This window comes from Carcharhinus amblyrhynchos, chromosome 7 (assembly GCF_965287045.1).
Source record: "Carcharhinus amblyrhynchos chromosome 7, sCarAmb.v2.hapA, whole genome shotgun sequence".
NCBI classification, from domain to species: domain Eukaryota; kingdom Metazoa; phylum Chordata; class Chondrichthyes; order Carcharhiniformes; family Carcharhinidae; genus Carcharhinus; species Carcharhinus amblyrhynchos.
Genome location: NC_137330.1, coordinates 58,052,827 through 58,075,889, shown reverse-complemented (window position 1 = coordinate 58,075,889; position 23,063 = coordinate 58,052,827). Strand labels below are relative to the sequence as shown.

The 23,063-nt window shown below is 39.7% G+C and overlaps 1 protein-coding gene across 4 annotated transcripts in view; it reads left to right on the top strand.

The window, feature by feature from the left end:
- LOC145344976 (calcipressin-2-like) overlaps nucleotides 1-23,063 on the top strand; it is a 274,038-nt gene that overhangs the window by 207,907 nt on the left and 43,068 nt on the right. For all 4 annotated transcript variants that reach the window (XM_080192391.1, XM_080192389.1, XM_080192392.1 and 1 more), the window contains one exon: nucleotides 17,980-18,153. In XM_080192391.1, the coding sequence (XP_080048517.1) occupies nucleotides 17,980-18,153 (174 nt within the window). The remainder of the gene's footprint in view (nucleotides 1-17,979; nucleotides 18,154-23,063) is intronic.

Below are 23,063 nucleotides of genomic sequence, written 5' to 3'. Positions count from 1 at the left end.
ATATTGGCATTCAGCTGCAAAGGGGAAGAAATTTGTTTGCATAACAGCACTGCCAATTGACCAGTGCAGAGCTGCAGGCTGCCACTTGTGTGGCCTGTATGGCGTTCTTCAATGATGTCAATGAAGAAAGCTGCTAGAAGCAGCACTACGCTTTCTCCCTCCTTATGTACATACTAAGATATTCTGACTGCCATCTTAACATACACATTAATTAATTAAAATAAATGAGTTTCTTCATTGTTCAGTAGCAAACAGAATGATGTCATGCAATCATGCTAATTATCTGAATGATAGTTTTTGCAAAGACTTGAGCAGTTGAACAAACAAGCAATTGCGAGTTGAGCTTCATGCAAAATAAGCTGTTAATTCCCCATGGCTTATTTTCTGCTATTGCCCAAAATGAATTTATACCCATGTTATTTTGTGGGTTGTAATCTGCATACTGCCATACATTTGTTTGGCAAATTCAAGAAGGGTGCAAAGAAGGGCCCTCTGTATTATAACATGCCACATGCTGCTATGTAAATCTCAACATTTGATTTATTGTTTGGCTTAATAAAAAGATTTGCAACCTCCAAAGTGGTTCCAGTAAAAGGCTACAATAAATTGCAGCTGATTATAGCTTCAGTAGTTCCTGCATTCTCATTAATCATTGCACGTCCTCAGCTTTTGACTGAAGGACATTTTGAAAAAAAAATTGAGGACAGGCTTATTGCACATTATACAAGGACTGCTTCATATGAATGGAAAACAAACCAAGTGGTTTACATGTCAACAGTACAGGAAGATTTACTAAAACTACTTCTGAAACATCAAGATTAGTGTTTTTTTAATAAAATCATTTACAAATTATCAGACTTTCTCCCTTGCATCCTATTGTATTTCAAGCAGCTTTTTTTCATATCACACCACTATATAAGATTTCACAGTGTATGGACGAACAGTGATTACAGTAACATTATTAAATGACTGCTCTGAGTCTGAATGTATGTTTTAGTTAATATTTTTCATGATAGTCATGTTCTAAAACTATTAGAATTATTTTCTCATTGACCTTTTTAAACTTTACAATGGATCATCTCATTTGAATATTCTACTCAATTAATGTAAACTGCAGAAAAACACAGCAGTCAGGGAGAATCAACCCTTAAACATATTCCAGACAATGTCAGGAAATCATTGCTATTCAAATACATTCTGCATAAACTGCAATTTCCAATTCACAATTAATAAATTTGTTTTCTGATACGCAGCACAAATAAGTGATATTTAGGCTTTTAAAAAATCAGAATTGTACCAGGGCATTTTAGTAAGAGACTAGAATATGAAAAAATGGTGTGTGTTTTATTATGTTTTCATTGATTCAGCAAAGGACACAGCAATCTAATGTAAGTCAAGGTCTATCACTTTAGTCAAATTCAGTTTACAAATCTCGCGACTAAAGATATTAGATCAGCCTATTTGCGAATCAAAATAAAATGAAACAGAAAATTTCGACTTCATCTGTTGCAGCTTTGTTTCCCAGCTGGCTCCAGCTGCATATCAGACATGTGCGTCATTCACTGAAGCAAATTGAAGACGTGAACTGCTTCAGACTGAGGCAATTGAGTGCCATGCTGTGACCTCAGTAGCTGTCAGTGCTATGCTTGAACATGAATTAGATTTTCATTTTGCTCTCAGGCAGACAATATCAAGGCTTTTGTTGGGCCTGTGCATTGGAACATTAAATTGGCCATTTTCAAGTCCCATCAGTCTGCCCTTCAATGTCTTTTCTTTATTTCTTCTCATCCAAATGCACACATACATATCACATATTTTCTTCCTTTTCTTTTGTACTAAAATGCTGTATAGGATTTTAGAAAGATCTTGTGGGATCTTAGATGAAATATTTTAAGATGCAGCAAAAATCCATTTTGTACTCTGCATGGAAATCTATGGTGTCGAGAACTTTATTGATTTAGTATTATGTCTTACCTGGGCACAAGGCTCAGCTGATGAATGCATATGGAATGCAGGAACAGGAAAGTTGCAGGTTAGATTTTCAATCTGTGTTCATCTAGTTAATCTTTGCCAGGGCTTTAGGAGGAGTTAATCTCAACATCCTTAGGCTAGGAAGGGACACACAATACTCACTAATAGCATTTTGTCACTTCTTAGTCATAAAGTCTTGGTTTTATAAGTTCAACACTAAAGACTTGAACACATAGGACTGGATTTAGTGTTCCTGATATACACCCCACCCACTGGTTGGAGATCTGCACCCAACCAAATTAGGTGCCTTACTTGGCAGCATTGTGCCTTCCCAAGGATTTAGGATTAGGTGGTGGAATTCCCATTTCCTGAGAGCCACCGGCCAATCAGAGACCAGAAGGCCTCCATTGCCCGCAAGTGCCACCCGAGAATGTGGCTGCTGCTGGTAATGAACCCACCTTGGGATCCAGGAACGCAGGTAACTAAAGGCAGGAAAGGAATTGCGGAAGAGGGGATCACCAGCAACTCGTGGGAAAAGAGATGAGATGAAATAGCAGGAGGGTTGCCACTTAGCAGGCACTCCCTTGCTGATGCTGAGCCCATCAAATGGAGCCTTTACTTGAAAGGCCCCAAGTAAAAATTTTTCTTTAAATTTTGCATTACTGATTAGTGGAACCAAAATATCAGTGTTAAAATAGTGAGTGAATGAAAGTGAGGAACTTTCAGTGTACTTCATAGACAAACAGATGTTAAGTTAGAAGATTGATGGACCTGACCTTTATCCCCCATCTTTCCATCCCAAGATGTAACCTCAATTTAGCAAGACTGTTCACATGTCTCCTAATTATTCCTTTAGTTAAATCTCCCTTATAGGAATTCTGTCATTTATTCTCAATAAAAGCTGGGGAAAGATGAATGAAAACATTGTTGAGAAGAATTGCACAGAAATCATGACACAAAGTTAAAATCTAAGAGAGATCTTTCTCCAGAATTTTTTTTTTCCCAATCACAAACATGACTTGGCCACTCTTCTGATAAAAAGTGATAAATCTGGCCCAGGATTAGACCACAATAAAAGCTGTGAAGTGACGTAGACTGTGTAAATAACTTGTTTGATTATTTATTTGCACTCCAAGAGTGTGCCATAGGATCTTCTCCAATTATATTAACAGATATCAGATATTATTAATCTTTAACATTCCAAAATAAATACTTGTGTTGCCTTGCATTTAACTTTCAACTAAATTATCCCCATTTATAGACACATGATGGTGCCATTGAGACAGAATCACATTATTATTTTACCTTGTATCTGTCCCACCTTGATTTTTTATAGAACATTTGAAATGGAAGTTATATTAGAATATAAATTTAAATTGTGTCCTTGTATGGAACAAGCTTATTAGTTTCTTATGTGTTCTAGCAGACTTTGCTAGTGAGGATTATGATAGCTTTACAATGCAAACTGTTCTTGACCTACGCAGAAATTTATCCTATTCCGAGACCACCTCTTCATAACAATATACCTATGCCTCAATTTTGCTGCCCTAAGGAAGCAATCATATTCCTACACTGCATTCAACAGAAGTACAATTTATATTCAGGATATGAGAAACGTCAATCAATATCGTGGTAAGATTTTAAAAATTATTTGCTAGCTTTATTTCATTTCTAAATGAGATGGGTACTTCTTAGTTATACTTAATACAGTTATTGGAATCATATGTCCTTTATCTTATTCATTTACAGCAATATTTTCTCTTAAATTAGCATACATACATAGTTATTGGCAAATGAGTCACTAAAGACATCTTAAGAACATGCCAAGATCCAAGTCTTCAGTTTATATTGAACAAACTTGTACCTATCAATATAATAATCCACTGGTAAATTGTTTAGATAATATGAATGGTATTTGGTCCCTGAGCAGGGGGGAAAAAAAATCAGCCAACCGTGATCACTATCCAGTGACTCCTGCTGCAAAGTGTTCATGTATCAGTGAGGCTCAGCTGTGATGCCCTCCAACGCTAAATAGCCTGTTAACATTTCTTAGCCAGGTACTTGGCCAAAGAATAACCACTTTGATGAGATACCATGCACCTGAATAAATCAGAAAATTTTGTCAAAACTTTATTTGAATGACAAGAAAAGATACCAACACATATATCTATGGACATGTTTGAATGTACATGTGATTGTAAATGCATGCAAGGTAAAAAATGGAGATTAAATTAAGAAAGTAAGGAATTCAAAAGAGAAAAAGACATTTAATGGTACGAGTGAGGCTCTGCAAAGAGCAATTTAAGGACAAGACAATTGATTGCTGAGTCAGAGAACAGTGATGCCTATCTAAGTATCAAGGAAAATGGGGTATTTCCACTCAACAAGAAATTTTATATATGAACAAAGGGAAACTGGGAGAAGTGGTATGTAAGGAAATATTAAATGCACATGAAGGAAAAGCCGCCAAACATTAGGCACTCATTCAAAGTAGGAGGTGTGAAATAACTTATGCCAATAACAGACATGGTTATTAAACATCTTGGGCCATAGATTAATATTATAACCTGAATGTTATACTCATGGTTAAAATGACAGCAAAAACAGTGGGAGGTGGAAATAGGTGGCCTTAGTGATGGCGCAAATAAGTGGTCAAATATGACACGAAGGTTACAAACAGACAGGTTTAACCTCAGATGTTTCCTCTGCATACTATTGGTTGTAAACAGACAAATTTCATTACACAGTTAGCACATTCAGCAAATTTGCATTTCTTAGTCAATTATATCTGATTTGGATAAGTGACAATCTGAATATGGGAGTGCCTGTACACAGCATACAGATTACATCTGGATTTTCAGAAGGCGTTTGACAAAGTACCTCACAAGAGGTTATTGCAGAAGGTCGGGGGACATGGAGTTGGGGGTAGGGTGTTAGCATGGATAGAGGATTGGTTGTCAAATAGGAGGCAGAGAGTGGGGGTCAACGGGTGCTATTCGGATTGGCGGATGGTGACTAGTGGAGTGCCCCAGGGGTTGGTGCTGGGACCTCAGCTTTTTACCATTTATATAGATGATCTGGAGGAGGGAACCGAGTGTAGGGTGTCGAAATTTGCTGATGACACCAAGATTGGGGGAACGGCAAATTGTGAGGAGGGTGTGGAGAGTCTGCAGAAGGATCTAGATAGGCTGGGCGAATGGGCCAGGAAATGGCAAATGGAATTTAATGTTGGCAAGTGTGAGGTGGTACACTTTGGTAGGAATAATGGTAGGAAGGACTATTACTTACGTGGTGAAAAACTGCAGCAGGCGACGGTACAGAGGGACCTCGGGGTCCTTGTGCATGAGTCGCAAAAACCCAGCTTGTAGGTGCAGCAGGTGGTCAGGAAGGCGAATGGGATGCTGGCCTTCATAGCGAGGGGGATTGAATATAAAAGTAGGGAGGTCTTGCTGCAGCTGTATAGGGCATTGGTGAGGCCGCAACTGGAGTACTGTGTGCAGTTTTGGGTGCCGCACCTGCGCAAAGATATTTTGGCCTTGGAGGGAGTGCAGAGGAGGTTTACTAGGCTGATACCGGAGTTGAGAGGGCTGAGCTATGAGGAGAGGCTGAATAAACTAGGCTTGTACTCGTTAGAGTTTAGAAGAATGAGGGGAGATCTCATTGAGATGTATAAGATAATGAATGGGATGGATAGGATAGAGGTGGAGAGACTCTTCCCGCTCAAAAAAGACAGTAGGACTAGGGGGCACAGCCTCAAGATAAAGGGGGGGGCGGTTTAGAACAGAGTTGAGGAGGAACTTCTTCACTCAAAGGGTGGTGAATCTCTGGAATTCTCTGCCCGTTGAAGTGGTGGAGGCTGCCTCGCTAAATATTTTTAAGACGCGGGTTGATGGGTTTTTGATAAGAGAGGGGATTAAGGGTTATGGGGAGAGGGCGGGAAAGTGGAACTGAGCCACGACAGATCAGCCATGATCTTATTGAATGGCGGGGCAGGCTCGAAGGGCTAGATGGCCTACTCCTGCTCCTATTTCTTATGTTCTTATGTTAACATGCTTAGTATTGAACTAGTTGTGTTTGCACACCATGCCAAGCAACAACTTGTATTTACATACCACCTTTAACATAATAAAATGCCTCAAGGTACTCTATAGGGGCATTACAAGAGAAAATATGGCACTGAAACAAATAAGGACAGATGACCAAAAACTTGGTCAATGTGATGGATTTTAAGGGGCATCTAAGAATAAAATGTGAAGCAGAAAGGCAGAGAGTGTGATGGTCATGTCACGCTCATAAAAATAATTGGGTCATGGACGCTATACTTGTAAAAAGAAAACTACATGAAAAGTTGGATTCCTGAAAGTCAGGTGATGTCTGTTTGTGTTTTCTGGACAGACAGATGCAATAGGCTGGAATCTCCCAGCTTAGTGTGCCCACTTCGGAAGAAAGTGCCTGCAAAGATGGGAGGGGGTTGTGTGTGTCTGAGGGAAGGAGGCCCAATTCCAATGATCAGATTTTGGAGACAGCCACGGGGGCTGCTAGGTGCTGTGGCAGGCAGTATAAAAGGCCCACCTCAGTGCTTTGGGACTCTGTCCCAGTTGAACTAATAACAACAGTTATAACAAAGCCCAGTGTTCTATGCCTCTCCCCTCATACCCCATACATGTTGAAGACACAATTAGCTGAGAGCCTAAATAACCATTAATCTGTTGCACCCAAGGGAAATCATTGTTTGATTGACAACTCTTTCTCTGTGATTCATTATCAATTTCATAATATTATAGGCACAAGATAAAGAAGTGTCAAGTGCTTAGTTTCTGCTATTGATGCTTTTATCACACTTTAGTAAAAGCACTTTTTTAAAAATGTAGAAAATTATTAATAACTTTTTAGAAGATTTTTTTAATACATGCTATTGTTACTATATGGTTAATTGGTTCTGTGGAGAGTGTATACTTAGTGAATGATGTGGAGATGCTGGCATTGAATGGGGAGGGCACAGTAAGAAGTTCACTCATCTGATGAAGGAGCAGCACTCCAAAAGCTCATGGTTCCAAATAAACGTTTTGGATTTTAAGTTGGTGTTGTGAGATTTCTTACTTGGTGAATGGGCATTGTAGAGCGATAGTTCGGCATAGAGGATATGAAGGGTCATGGGATGGGTGAATTGTGCATGGTTGGTGGGTATGGTATGCAGGGTTATGGGTGTGGTTGGAAGGGGGAAGGCATGCAAGGGTAAAGATATCTTGAACTTACCTCCCAATGATTCAAGATATCTCTAAGGGGCTGTGAAGTAGCCTGTAAAAAGCTAGCCCAACTTCACAAAAATTGCAGAGGATGAAGATATGCCTACTCCTGCAATGGAGTCAGCCAGGTCAGGAGTACAAACTAGGGGCACCGTGAGACTCCATCCATGAAAATGCAGCCTAATATGTCTGGGATGTTTCCCAGGTGCAAATTGACTGTCTTCACCGTTTCAATGGAGGGGAGGTTTGAAGAACAATGGCTATCAGATCATAAGGATGGAATGTCAAATAATTTCAGTGAGCTAGTCTCAACTGGTATTTTGATGTATACCAACCATTCTATTGTGTACCAAACACTTCAGTTCCAATCTATTATCTGGACAATGGGATATTTTGAAACTGCTGGCATATAACCAACATTAGCAGGAGAGGAGGGTTCAACACATTATTCTGCAAGAGAACTCAGCCAAGAATTCTGGATAGACAACACAGGGAGCTCACCCAGCAAAGAACCCTGTCTCTAAAAGACAATCATTTCAGGCAGTTTTTACCTTTTATAGTCCTTTTCTACAGATGTTTGGCCACAATTTTATATGAACAAAGCAGAAATTTCCACCCTCCGTTGTCTTCAAAGAATAAGAGAGACAACCCTTCAGGCCTGTATGACTCGTTTCTTGTTACATTGTTCATTACAGGTGCATGTTCCATCGCTTGAATCCATCTTTTCTCATGTGTTTGTGTTTTGTTGCATCAACATGTCAGCTACTGTGTAAATAAACATGTATCCTTTCATTTGATTTAAACTCACCAGAAAACTTGTCTGTGTTTATTCTTTAAAGCCTCGGTATTCAAAAGGTTTAAATCACTTCTTCTCAAAGATATATATATGGCTGCATATAAATGGTTGTGGTCAGCCAAGAGGTGAGCAAAAAGGAGAAAGGTTATCCTACCACCTCTCCCCAGCTGTAATCTGAGGTCTACAGAAGGAATTCTAAAGATTCAGGCTTTGGCAGCTAAAGGCACAGGAATGTTCAAGGTCAGAATTAGAGGACTGTAGATATCTTGAAGTTGAAGAGACTAGGAGATAAGTAGGAACTAGGTCATTGAAAAAAATTGAAAATGAGGATGAGAATCATAAAATTGAGGGATTGTTTAATCAGGAGTCAATGTAAGCCAGTGAGCACAGGGATGATGGATGAATAAGAAATTCTGAGAGTTAGGACATGGGTAGCAAATGTTTGGATGGTATCAAGTTTACAGAGAGTAGAACATGAGAGGCTAGCCAGGAGAGCATTGGAATAATGAAGTCTGGAGGTAACAAAGACATGGTTGAGTGTTTCCATATCAGATGAAATGTGGCAAGGGCAGAGTTAGGCGATGTTAAGTAGGTGTGTTCAGAATCTCACCTGGAGGTTAAATATGACACCGAGAACAATCTGTTTCAGCCACAGACAACTTTGGGGCAAGGGTAATTATGCAGTGGCTCAAAAGTAAAGTTGCTATCTAATGCCATGTAAAACTTTAGAAATGGGTTTCTCCTAGTGTTTTATATTGTTAAAATTAGGAAAGATACATGCATTTGATATACTTTCTGAAAATACCTGTAGATTTCAGGAAACATTGTGGAGGACATGCCCCTGTCTACATCAAAGATGATGAAGTGAAGGTAGTGGAGAGCTTCAAGTTTCTAGGTGTTCAGATCACCAAAACCTGCCCTGGTCCCTCCACACTGATGTTATAGTTAAGAAAGCCCACCAATGTCTCTATAAGGCTAAGGAAATTTGGCATGTCCATATGATTCTCACCAATTTTTACAGATGCACCATAGAAAGTATCCTTTCTGGATACATCACAGGTTAGCATGGCTCCTACTCTGACTAAGACCACAAGAAACTACACAAAGTTGTGAACGCAGCCCAATCCATGGCACAAACCAATCTTCCACCTCTTGATTCTATTTACACTTCCCACTGCCTCAGGAAAACAGCCAGCATAATCAAGGACCCCATGCATCCCAGACATATTCTGTTCCACCTTCTTCTGTTGGGAAGAAGATACAAAAGTCTGAAGTCATGTACCAACCAACTCAAGAACAGCTTCTTCCCTGCAGACTTTTGAATGGTCCTATCACATATTAAGCTGATCTTTCTCTTCGCATTATCGGTAACTGCAACACTATATTCAACCCTATCCTTTCCTTAAATCTATGTACTCTATGAACAATATGTTTTATCTGTTTAGCTCACAAGAAACAATACTTTTCACTGCATCTCAATACATGTGACAATAAATCAATTCAAGATTGACATAGTCATTTACATTAATTCAGGCAAACGTTCCATGTACATTTTATTGATATTGATGCAAGTAATCCAAAACTCTGTTCAAATTACATCGTCTAACCTTAAATGGAATTAAAACACACATCTATCCTGCTGCATCTAAATGTTAAATTTATGATACTGTTAGGAGAACACATTTGGAAGGTAGCTGGATAGGTTTATACCAGGGCACTTAAAGTGGTTGATTAGGTCTTGCTGCTGTCTTTAGGGAATTGTCAGAGAAAGGGGCTAGTGCTGAATGTAAAACAGCAAAAATTGAAAGGGAATCAAGAGCTGTGGGCAGGCAGGAAGGAAAGTGATATTTAATCCACAGTCAGATCAGTGATGATCTCATTGAATGGTGGAGGAAGTGCGATGGGCTCTTATTTTTTATGATCTTATGATCAGTGAATTTTAAATCAGGCTTCCAATTGTACTTTGAAAACTTGATTCAAGTATGTTAATGAAGTGATCTGCTCAGTAATGGGATGTTTGGATCACTAATCATCAGTGCTGTTTAAAATGATTGCCCTTCCCATATATATGTTACTAACCCCTTCTCCACCCATTCTGCTTGACAAGTGGTGGCTGTGAAGTGGAAGGGCTTAATATAAAGGCTACTTGATTTTCTACTTGTTTATTGTTTCTTCTGTTATTTTCTTGGTTTTTCTTTTTTTAATACCTTCTGTTTCATTTTTCTTTCCCCATTTTTCTTAGTCATTTTTTTTCCTTTTCCTGTAATGGTGCCATTTTAATAGTTCCCTGAATTCATGCTCCCAATATATAATTGCGCAGTACCCTTGAAACAAAATGGCGCATTTACTTATTCTGCCATCATCTCTGAAGCAATTTAACACACAAAGTCTATAGAGGTAAACAATCTATAGAAAAACAATCCTGTGATAGCACTGAAGATGTTGATCAAGACAATGCAATGACAGTAATCGCTGAGGAAAAACATTGTGTGATAAGCCAGCAATGATTCATAAACCAAATCTAAGAGTGCAATATGACAGTTATGGTCCTACATTAATTGGATTCAGTAGATTAGATAATTGTAGCTCCAAACAAATCTAGACTTTTCTTTTCAGTCAGAATGTTGTAGGTAAAGGTTATGATCGAAATGTGAATGAGTACAATGGAAACACTGAAAAGTGAATCCAGTCTCTATACAGGGAGTGTTGCCTAAACAGGCAATAACAGTAACTGAGAGAAAAGGAAATGCTGACAGCAATGGAAGCAATGTGTAAGATAAAGACAAAAGAGTCGGTTCTTAAAGTATTACACTACAGAGAGAGTTACAGATTGAGGCAAATATAAAGACAAGGTAAAAGTAGCTAACAAACCACACCTCCTCCTTCACACACCATTAATGACCGTGGGATTTGTGTATGATTATGCCTGGTAAAGTACTGCAGTTGTTTGCTATTGCCTTCTGCAGTATAACTGACCAGACCTCTCCCACTCATCATCAGGCACTTTGGAAAGATTTACAGGCTACTCCTCAACCATTTTGGACACTTTCTATAGCCATGGACTTGAACTCAGATCATCTGGCCAGTGGTAAGGATATTACCACTGTGCGCAAGGCCTTCTTCTGAACTAGTCAGGAGTACTAAAATAGAATTGGAGCTAGGTTAGAAAACAGAACATTGCAGTAAAAGGAATATAACACATTTCTATTAATGCATTTTCAGGAAGCAGATTAACAAAAGAAAATGGTAGGGCCATTGAAAGATCACAAAGGTAGCATAATATCAAGGGATTTGCAACTTTTCAAAATTAAATCTCTTCTCTGTGATTATGGAAGAAGTTACAGGTTGTGATCACCAGGATGGAAGTTGAATTTCTATAGTGGGAGAGCAAGAGAAATACCAGAGGATGTACAGATGAAAATAAAATAATGAGCTGAAGAGGTTTAAGGAAGATGATGCACTGGCCTCGGTGGATTTATACCGGGACACTTAAAGTGGCAGATAGCAAAGTGATTTGGTTCTGGCACTACCCTTAGGGAATCATCAGTATGAAAGGTTTCTGCTGAGATTTGGAAATAGAACAAACTGAAGCAAACTTTAAAAAGGAACACTTGGACAATCCAGGAAATTACAAGCCACTGGAAAAATTAGAAGCTATCCTGAAAGAAGGTATAGTGAAACATTTACATAGGTAAAGGATGGGGATTATGTCTGACAAAAGGCTGGAGTTCTTTGAGGAAATTACAGATTCGTGACAAAACAAAACTGTCCGTGTAATGTATTCAGATGTCAGAAAAGCTTTTATGACAATGCAAAACTCTTGAAAATTACCAGTGGGTGGGGGTGTTGGTGGAGGATGAGGTGTCTGGGTGGAATGGTGTTGGGTTGCAAGTGCACCAAATAATGCAAAAAAAGCAAAAGTTAGAATTTAGTATGAAAAAGATTGAATGAATTATCAGATGATTTTGAATTAAGGGAGTAGGCTGCATTGATGCTTTCTCGTAGAATACCACTGGCAGCAGGATCTTCTGATCCTGCCGCTGTCAATGGAAATTACCATTGAAGCCAACCGATGATGCTGAGGTACTCGAAGCAGAAGGTGCACCAGTAGCAGGACCAGAGAATCTCACTGGCATGAATAGCCAGAGAATTCTGGCCATTGTATTCAAGGACCCAGCAGCACGTAAAGTGCTATGTTCCATGCTATTTATTTAATTATCTCTGTCATTCTCAAGTGATTTTTCTGCATGTAATCCTAGTTTGCGTATGTCTCACTCGCCCATGCAATTAATTCACCCATTCATTGAAAACTGTAAAAGGTGAACACTATTTCTGACTGTGCCACTAATTAATTCTTCTATTAAATGGCCATTAACCAGTTATCTCTTTGATGTGCATAAATGCATTAGAAGTTTGGTGTCATTGTCACCTGCGCTGAATCTCTTTGTCTTTATCAGTGCCAGAAACATTTTAAGGGGAAAGCAATTTTTTAAACAAGTATTGCCCTCTGCAAGCAGCAGTGATGTCAAATTTAAAGTTGAAGTTATGCTATGAACTACACATTATAGACCATAATATTAGTGGGCTGCGAATCCTATGCTATTTTTGTGGAGGTATAAAGTCATTTCAAAGTTATTGGAACTATCCCAGTAATTCCTTGTTAATATTGCTCCATTTATAATCCATCAGTAGACAAGCATTTTCTGACATGAACTGGCCAGCTAACACTTATGCATACATACTTCAATTTCCAACATTTTCAAAGGCTTTGGGCTGCACTGAATGTCAGACTACAATCCCAGAAATGAGACGGAACAAAAGTTGTGCACGGCTTCCACCCGTGTTTTCAGTCTGACCACTTTCTGATGGAAGTGAGGGCTCCCTGCAGAAGGGAATATGAGTAAATCTGCTGCCTGCCCTTTTATGTCAACGGATGTCTTTGGGAATATTTTCAGACCATTCCAGGAATTCCACCATCACCTACAAAAGGCCTCAGCACAACTCGTACCCGCTGAAAGCTGGAGTGAGTTTCATTGAGGCCACTAAAAAGGTTGCAAACCTTGTCTGAATTAAGATAATCAATCCCAGAAGAAATTGATTGTCTTACTGTGTTCTAAAGTTACATCTCTTACTGGACATGAAGATTATTCACTGTTATTCTGTTTGCCTGACACCCATACAACCTGGTGAAGCAGCTTTGTGCTATTCTATCATCCACCCTGATCAGAATGGGTCCCTCAAATGTGTAAAGCCCTGGAGTCATGCTTTGGAAATCCTGTAATGAAAGCTGCTTCTGTTTGAAGGCAACTGCTGCCTCTGTGAATTGAGGTTATGTGAAATACCTCCCCCTCCTCAACAGAACAAATGGTGGGTGCTGGCTTTGGGACTGGGGCGGGGCTTCAGATATCAGCGTGCTCCCTGGCACCATTTTGATAAAGCTGTAGAGCCCTTCCAATTCAGTGAAAGTTTAGCACAGAGTTTAATTAGGGGTAGCTGTGAATTCCACTTCAGCCTCCTCTCCTTTTTCTTCTTTTCTATGGCTGAGTATAGAAAAACAATTATAACTTTATATTAGGGTGGTCAAGCCAGGATATTATGTCAGGAATTGTGGTGTGTATCGCTGTAACGTTTCCTTCATATTTACGAGTTGGGCATTGAGTCGTTATATGTTCCGTGGTCTGTTCTAAGTGACCACATCGCACAAAGTGAGTTCTTAATTTTCTATTGGTGCATTAGATATCCACATCTGCCATGGTCTGTACATATGTGGTTTTAGGGATGTCTATGAACTTTGTGGGAGGTTGAAATGAAAGACCTTATGTATGAGATCTTTGAGCTGTAACTTCTTGAGAGGTCCATTCATTTTTTCAGGATTCTTAAGGGTTGAAATTGCATTATATGAGGTTAAGTGCATGGATCCAAACGTGCTTATGTAACTTCAAGTAGAGATGGGAGACATTGGTGAGGTTCTGATGGATTGGGAGGTGTTTATTTTCTCCACCTTATGGAGAAGGTGCTTCTCCAGCTTAAGGAGGGTCTCTGCACTGTGATAGATCATGGGGTGGGGGATTGTGTAATGTGTGTCAGCACGAGTAGCCAGAGTGTTGGGTTTAACTTGAAGATTCTCATGATGCATCTCATTGCAGTGTTCATTTGAACATCAACCAGTCGAATGTGGCTACTTCTAGTCCATACATGGTGCACAGTACTCAGCTATGGAGTATTCAAGGACCATGCTAGAAGTCCATTGTACAGGTGCTGAGGCCCCCCTAAAAATGATGTTTGCCAGTTTATTGATCAAAGTTTATTGACCTTGTGTTGGTGGCTATCTTCTTCAGGTATTTGTGGAAGGTTAGTATGTGGTTCAGCTTCACTTCAAAGTAAGTCACATTGGGTTCATGTTGTACAAGGTTGTTGCAGAAGGTCACACTGAGGGTGCGTTTACCATTCTTGCTATGAAGATAAAATGGGGTGACTGTTGTTTTGAGGGTTTGGTTTGAGCCTCCTTTTATGGAAGTATTCAGACTAACACACTGAATAGCCTCTGGCAATAGAATAAGCTCATTAGAAGCCCAGTCCTTTGCCTTTTTGCAGATTTACTGGATATAAATTTCAGAAATACACTTTCAGAATGTATAACTTTTCAACTTTTCCAAAACGTTTTACTGATACACAAATGAAGACAACATTTTAGTTCTTGCAAATGAGCAAATTAATATTTGGCCAAGATAAAAGATGTTTCCGAATATACTTACAGTAACAATATTTCATCCATGAGAGGAAAATGGAGGCCTTAGCATCTCTGAAGAATTAATATATTTGAAGAGAATATTAAAGACTAAAGAAAAATATGTTTCTTTTCACTGCTCCACCCTTTGAAACTAAGGCAAGAGTAAAGGGAGGCAGGACAAGGCAAGCATTTACCTTACACTAATCAGAATATCATTAAGTAACTCCCATTGGTTTCAAATGCTGTGACATTGGCAGTGAACATGAGTTATACAAATGCATTTGCAAATTATTCTCAGGATACAGGATGAACAGAGAAATGGAAACAGAATCCTGATTAACCCATTTCTGCCCATTGATGAATGGATGGTGCAAAAGATCTTTGGAAATTAGTCATATGCAGATGGTAAAAATTAGGATGGCCACAAACCTGTATTAATTTCCTAAACCATTTGATGGAATTTCAAAGGCTCCAAGAAATGCTAATGAAGATGAAAGGCAACAAAATTATGGTGAAGAACAATAATCATAACTTAATCTGTTATCAGATTAAAAACAAATGTGCATTTAGGCAGCATCCTAACACATCTCTTAGGACGTCCCAAAGTGCTTAGTTTACAATGAGGCACTTTAAAGTGCAGTCCCTGTTGTTAAGTTGCTGAATGCAGCAGACATTTGCTCATAGCAAAATCCTATGAACAGCATTGAACCAAATGACAAATTAACAGTTTTTGTTGCTGTCTTGTTGATAAAAAAAAATGATGTGGTTACAAGGAGAACTTCCTGCTCATCCTCAAAATTTGTCACTAGATCATAAATATCCATTTCAACAGGTAGATAAGACCTCTGTTCAATACATCATTCAAAGGGACAACATGATACTTTCTTTTTACTATAACTAACATCTTCTCTCACCCATAAAAATGCAAGGGTGTTATAACTGACCTCCATGCCCCATTAAAGAAACAAAAAAATTAAGTAAAATTGTTGATGTTCATCACTATCTGGTGGCTACTTCTGGAAAGTGCTTGTGCGTAATTGAATGTAAGTAGTGGATTGGGTTGCAAATGATAATTCCATCACTAGATAATCACGAGGATTCTCTAATTTCCCTGCGGCATTTTTCTTAGTGGCAGGATCTTCTGATCCCGGTGCTATCAATGGGATTTCCTATTGATTCCACACCATACCACCAGAAGCACACAACGAAGGTGCACTGTTGGCAGGACCAGAAGATCCTGTCAGCATGAAGAGCCAGAAGATCATGTCGAATGTGTCAATGTTCACTGCCTGAGTTCACACAGAAGAATGGTCACTTGACCAAATCATGGAGGCTGACCAGCATCCATATTATTAAACGCTAAGTAAGGCTGGGATAGAAAATAGACCACTGAGGGAGGGAATACAATTTTAAAGTAACATTTCTTTTGAAGCACGCATTTCAAAATTCTCCTCAAGCAATGTAAAGCATACATCACTGTTATTTTCAGCAACTTTATTGACCAGTGTTATGTTAACACAAAAACAACATGCTATGGATATTATAAATCTGAAGTAGAACATACTAGAAATACTTAACAGGTGTGACAGCATCTGTAGAGAGTTAAGGGAATGGATTTTATGTTCCTCAGTGGGATGAAGGAGGTGGAACGAAAACTGAGGGGTCCTCTCCTCACTATAATAGTGCAGCTTAGCAGACATAGGATGGCCAACTGATGGCAGTGCAACAGGAAAGAGGTCAATCATATATGCAGAGGGAGCTTGCTTCCGGACTACAGACCCTCACAACAATTATCAGGGCAATTTTCTCATGCCTGTTTTTAGATGCCACAATATTGGGACTTTGAGTAAATATTTTTAAAAAAGTGATGAATTTTTGTTGTAGCTACATTCTCAGAGGAAAATCAATCACACCTTGGTGTGAATAAATAAATTGTGGTCTGAGAATAGGCACTGTGGACTGGCAATCATGGGGTAATGCCGTGGTCAAGGCTAGAATTATAAAGTCCCCTACCCTCAGAACCAGTCTTTATTACTCATCGTAGGCACAAAGAGGATTTTAAATAGTCATTAAAAGTCATACAGATGCTGCGAACCTCCCCAAGAGAATCTGCTGGTACCATCAATCATGGCCCTGGTGGCAGGGCCCTCTTCAGTTGTCCTTGTGCTACCTTGTTTTAACTGGCATAAAAGACTTCTAAACTTTTTCATGTCCGACACCAGAAAAATACACCAGGTAATGAAAAATTGTTAACAAGCTTAATAGCTTGTTAATTAATGACTTCTAAATGACAGACGGGCTGCCATTTTTGGAGCTTACGCACCCTGATTTGGATTGCTGACACAATATCACGGCACATTTTTCATCAGCAATGTGCCCCATTTGGAAATCCAGCCCAGTGTTTCAGGTTGGTTCAGACAAGTTGTCAGCTTGAAATGTTAACTATGTTTCTCCACATTACTGCCTAACCTGCTGTGTATTTCCAATTTTTTATTTTTGTTTTACATGGCATTCACCATTGATACTAAGTTTCATCTTTATTACTTGCATGTATATCTGACAATGGAATTTAAAGGTTTTGGATTCTACGATGAGCTGGTGATCTCTTCTGATCTATTACCATGCAGGTGGTAGCCATGATGTGGAGATGCCAGTGTTGGGGTGGGCACAGTAAGAAGTCTTACAACACCAGGCTGAAGTCCAACAAGTTATTTGGTATAACAAGCTTTTGGAATTCTGTGGAAGGAGATAAAGGAGCAGCACTCTGAAAGCTCATGATACCAAATAAACCTGTTGGACTTTAACCTGGTGTTGTGAGACTTCTTACTGCATTCAGATGCTGAAAGTGAAAACTTGTGCGTTGGTTTTAACGGCTTGCTACAATTATCTGTTATCAGAGTTGCTTTTCCCTTCAAATACTATCTAACTCAAGAAGTCATTGCAGCTATTAATAGGCTCAGCCTGGGTCTCCAACATTTTTCCAATTGCAAGGATAAGACTCTAAATTGTTCTATGTAAACAATTTCATTACTTATATTTTGTATTGATTTAGAATGTTCTAGATATATGAATGCTGATCATTATTCACATGAATGTGAAATTGTACCTGTACAATTTTGCTGGATGCAAATTTTGATATCGTCAAAGAACATTGTTTAAACATTGAAATATCTGGATTAAAATTGTGAACTAAATCAGGATTTTAAGTTTGCTTTCTTTGTGTTTGTTTAATGCAGGAGAAGTTTGAGGCGCTTTTCTTGGCCTATGATGACCATGCCACATTCCAGCTGTTTAAAAGTTTCAGACGTGTACGAATTAACTTCAGCAATTCCAAAGTAGCAGCCCGTGCCAGAATAGAGCTCCACGAAACAAAGTTCAATGGGAAAAAGCTAAAACTCTACTTTGCACAGGTAACAAATTCAGTACTTTGGATGATCACAGAGCCATTGATCATTAATACATTAGGAAAAGAGACTGAAGACAAAGGCTTACTCATGTGATAAGATGTGTTTAATTAGTGCAATTAAGGTAGAAATTAGACAGCTGCACTGGTTAAAACCCACAATATGAGCAGAATGGGGTCTGCTTTTGGGGACAGATATCTGATGCAATATTTATGTTTCAGGTATCCCTGGTGGGCACCTAAAAACAATTAGTTATTACATTTGTAAATAAAGGACCTTGTGGTTTATACGCCCCTTACGAATCCTTAGGTTTTTCTTCTGTTGATTTTAATGGAAGAAAAAACAGATGATTGCTGTTACTACAGTGTGAATGTGCTGCCAGATTTTCCTTTCCATGTGCTGCCCAGATGATGTTTAACACCTGGGCTGTAAAGACAGAAATCTACCGACAAGGTTTAAAAATGCTGCCTTTTTATCCGGATGCTTAATTCAGGCCAGGTTTGGATAATTATTACATAGGTACTGTCTTGCTGAAAAGTTTTTGGTAAATTTTCTTAACCCATTGCTGTAAATCATATTGAAATCATATCTGAACAAAATAGAAGTACTGAATTATTTTTCATGAAGTTACAGTTAATACTGAGTATGGTTTTGTGAGCTGTAATTGAGACTGCCCCGAACACATGTCAATTAGAATTTTATGACCAACAGAATCCAAAGATTTTTCCCATTAGTGTGCATTGGATTTGAAACCAGATCTCAAAGTTGAAAGGACTGCGTGCCATTGCACTGTAAAACCCTGTCCTCCACTGTTTTATTTTCAATTTTATAAAAAAAACCACTTACTTCTAAGTGATTCATTCATTTACTACACAAGTTTTCTTCTCATAATGAAGTAACTAACATAATAATTTTAGCAGTACAGACCAGACTGTTGATACAAGGTTAGCACATTGTTCTTCCAATTAACATGACACTGTTGCATGATGTCTTGGTCAAAGTTACCATGAAGTGTACATCAAGCAGGTGCCAAAGGCAATGTTTGATGAGTGATCTTTTCCAAAAAAATTCATCACCTTTTGTGCCTTGACCATAGCCATCTTTGCTGACAAGAATTTTGTTGTTTTGAAGATTCTCAGAAACCACAAGTTTTTAATTTGTCCAGTGTGGTGGTCTGGCAACATATGGAATAATTTTATAAAATTGCACTTCTGTCACAAAGAAATTTCTGGGAAGTGCTTCTCTGGTGTTTTGACAATAGAAAGTGATCCACTTCATAATTCTCTGCACACTTTAAGTTACTATCATTAGCAGGATGAGTGGCAGTGTGGATGAGTCGGTTGCAGATAGTTGATTGCAAAGGGGAAGTGGCCACTTTGCTACAAGGAGAAAGGGGGGTTCAAGGACTGAGCCCGTCACATCCTCTTATGTTGCCCCTTCACTGCCTGGTGCTCTTATAGAGGAAAAGGTTGATTTTACCATTTTGATCCTAAGTGCTGAATCTGGGCGTAATTCAAATCCGACTTGGAAACCTGTTCTCAATCGCCCCCATAATGCACTTAACCTGAAAAAAGATTGAGGGTCTGAATTGCGCTGTAGGTGGGGCTTATTTGCGTCTGAAACGCTGCAGCTCCAATCGGAGCTTTGAACTGTGCGTGTGGGGGGAAAAAAAATAGAAAATGCACCCCTGTCACATCGCTCCTGGGCTGTAAAAAATGGATAAAGTGGCCTGGAAGCAAAAAAGTGGGAGCAATCGCCCCACCCCCACAACATATCTGTCCCCCTTATCCACCAACCCCCACCACTACCCAGACCGATTGTGACCTTCTGTCCCCTCCTTCCCTCTCCACTGACTGCCACAGAGTGGCCGCAGGGCCCCCCCCTTCCCCCACCGATCACCCACAGTGGCAGTGGTTTCCCTCCATCCCCACCAGAGAATGATCGGGCCTTCCTCCACCCACCTCCCCCGCCCCCCACCAGAAAACGATTAGGCCTCCCTCCTCCCCCACCGCTCCCAACAGAAAATGATCAGGCCTCCCTCCTCCCCATCAAAGAATGAGTTGGCCTCTGCCCGCCCCTTCACCAGAGAGCAATCTGGCCTCCCTTCTCCCTTCCCCCCACCAAAGAATGATCTGGTCTCCCTCTTCTCCCCACCAGAGAATGATTGGGCCTCCCTCCTCTCCCACCACCCATCCAGAGATAAATCTGACCCGCCCCCACCACCACCACCATCGACCTGAGTCAGAGAGCCATTGGAAGCTCTGAACTTACCTCTTTATTAGCTGGAGCGCCAGAAACAGATCGTTGCTGAGCATGTCTGTGTCGTGTCGAATCTGGACGCGCGAACATGATGGTAAAGGGGGAAATGCTGGTAAAGCTGGACGGGCATTCCATTAATTCAATTTAAATGCATGCAAATGCATTTGTGCCCGTTTTGGGTGTGGTTTTGATCGTGGCCATTTTTGGGCCTTAGCAAAGTGGGCATTTGCGTGGACGTGGGCGCAGATCGCGCTAATCGCCTCACACCCAACTTTACCAAGCTTTCACATCTGAAAAAGGGCAATGGTAAAATCGGGCTCACAGTGTCAGAAACATTGAAGCAAATTGCATATCTTACATTCGGGAGAATGTATGTGGCTTGTGAGAACATAAAAAGAAAAGACATTTTGTTGCTAAATGGTAGGAGGAAACAAAATACATATACATGTCTATATATCAACCCCACAAAAAGGCTTAAGCCAATGAGTGCTAAATTTTTTTCTAAACATATAATATATTTCTTCGATTTTCCTTTCGAATGGCATTGTGGCTGGAAGTGACATGGAGAGGGACTTCTGTCTGCCAGTCTGACTCCTATATGTCTCTGATCCATTTTTCTGCCTGAGGACGATTACAATAGGAAGTTAGATTCTCCTTGACTGCTACTCGACATCTCAACATTACTTCTCTGCTATCAATACAAGAAGGCATTTTGGAATATTTCCATGATCTAGTGCTCCCAACATGGAGCAATGCTCAGAGGGAGCAACAGTTTGCAAAATCACCCCTCTGGTACAAAAGTACAGATCAAAACCAGAGATTTCAAGCTTTTGAATTCCATCAATGAGGCCACCAAAGACGTTATTGCTGATAAAAGCAAAGAGAATAGTGGGAGAATGGAAACAAATGCAACTGCAAATGTTTCTTTTTATGACTTATCCCTTTCTTACACAATCATAAAACCATTGCACTGGCATTTTGTAACCTAGACCTTTTTTGAATGTCTCTTGGAGCCACAATTCTAACACATTCCATTTTTATAATTATAAGCTGAAAGAACAACCAGTCACCACTGCCTGTGGCCCAGAATGAGTCAGCATTCAATAGCACATTGCTAGCGAACATTTCCAAGTCCCAGCACAACTACATGTATCTCAAAGGATGCAGTTAGTGGACTTGAGGAGGTAACATTGAGCAAGTCAGAAAGTATACATTAGAATGGAGAAGCAAGTGCTTACGGCAGAGGAACAGCAGGATGCAGTTGCCCAGATGCCCAGATAAATGTTATGAATGGTTTCCTGTATTTTGGAAATTCAGTGGTGAATTTGTACGAATGTATCAAACTTGCACTGCAATTCAATGGAAAATGAATTGCAAAAGTTGCCATGCTTAGCAATGCTTCAATCACTTGTTTGGTACCCATATGTAGGAAGCAAATTGGTTGATACTGCAGATATCCCCACATTAGTTAGGAAAAGAATGGAAGCACAACTGTAGAGGAAGGATGAACCTTGGCTACCACTGGCAATGGCATCTGTATTTTTAATTTGCACTGACCCAAGAAAAGGACAGTGATGAAAGACAGCAAAAAAAAGGAAAACAGAAGAACAGACCGAAAATGATTAAAATTTGTTTGTCCTTGTTACACAGAGCTTATTTCTGGCACCACATTTAAATCTGTGCATGTGACCTTGGCTAGGACTTGCACCTATAGATTAGGAAACAAAAACATTTGCTGGAGATCTTTGTCTCAGTCCAGTCTGAATGCACACTGTTCAAAAGAAGGCCATGTGGATGTAACAGCAAATCACAGAGTCAGCACTGGAGGGATTTCTCAAAGCTGATCAGGCAAGATTGCTGTATGGCCAATTTCCTGGATTTATTAATTTCACCAGTGTAATTATATTGCTAGTGGGATATTATCACCTTTGGGATAGATCTTATGGGCGGGATTTTATGCCTTTGCTTATGCTGAAAGCGTAAAATCCTGCCCGAGGTCAGCAGGCCTTTCCATGGTCCACCCCTGCTCCAATTCCTGTGGCAAATGGAACAATAAAATTGCGGCCTATGAATTTGTGCTCCCATAATGGAAAATTACTTGCGAGGCGCTCATATTGAAAATTCTGTGATTTGGTGGAAAGTATGCCAACCTGCCAGTGCCACAACAAATAATCCTTGCCTTAAATTTCTTCAACACTATACCCACATCATCGCAACAGATCAAGTACTGGACTCAGAGGGATCCAGTTTTGTCCAGAGTTAAGCATATGGTTCTTCATGGCTGGAGTTATGATAGAATTAACAATGAAAACATAAGCTCCATTGGGAAGCATTGATTGATCTCCTTGTGGGGCTCGTTGAGTATGAGTTCCCCTGGTAATAGGCCTGCTGAACTGTAGTTCCAGGCAGAGACTAGCATGTATACACCATGGTAGTGGTTTTATTTTGCATTCTATAAAAAGTTATGTTCCTTTCTAGTCAGGCTTCCTAAGTCATTTCACTTATCAAACAAGGAAGGATGAATTGAGCTACAAAGATGGTGTCCTTCTGTGGGGTGTGAGGGTGGTTGCCATACCTGGCAAGAAGTTATTATTGGAGGAACTGCACAGCATGCACACAGGAATGTCCAAGATGAAAATGTTGGCTTACAGCTATGT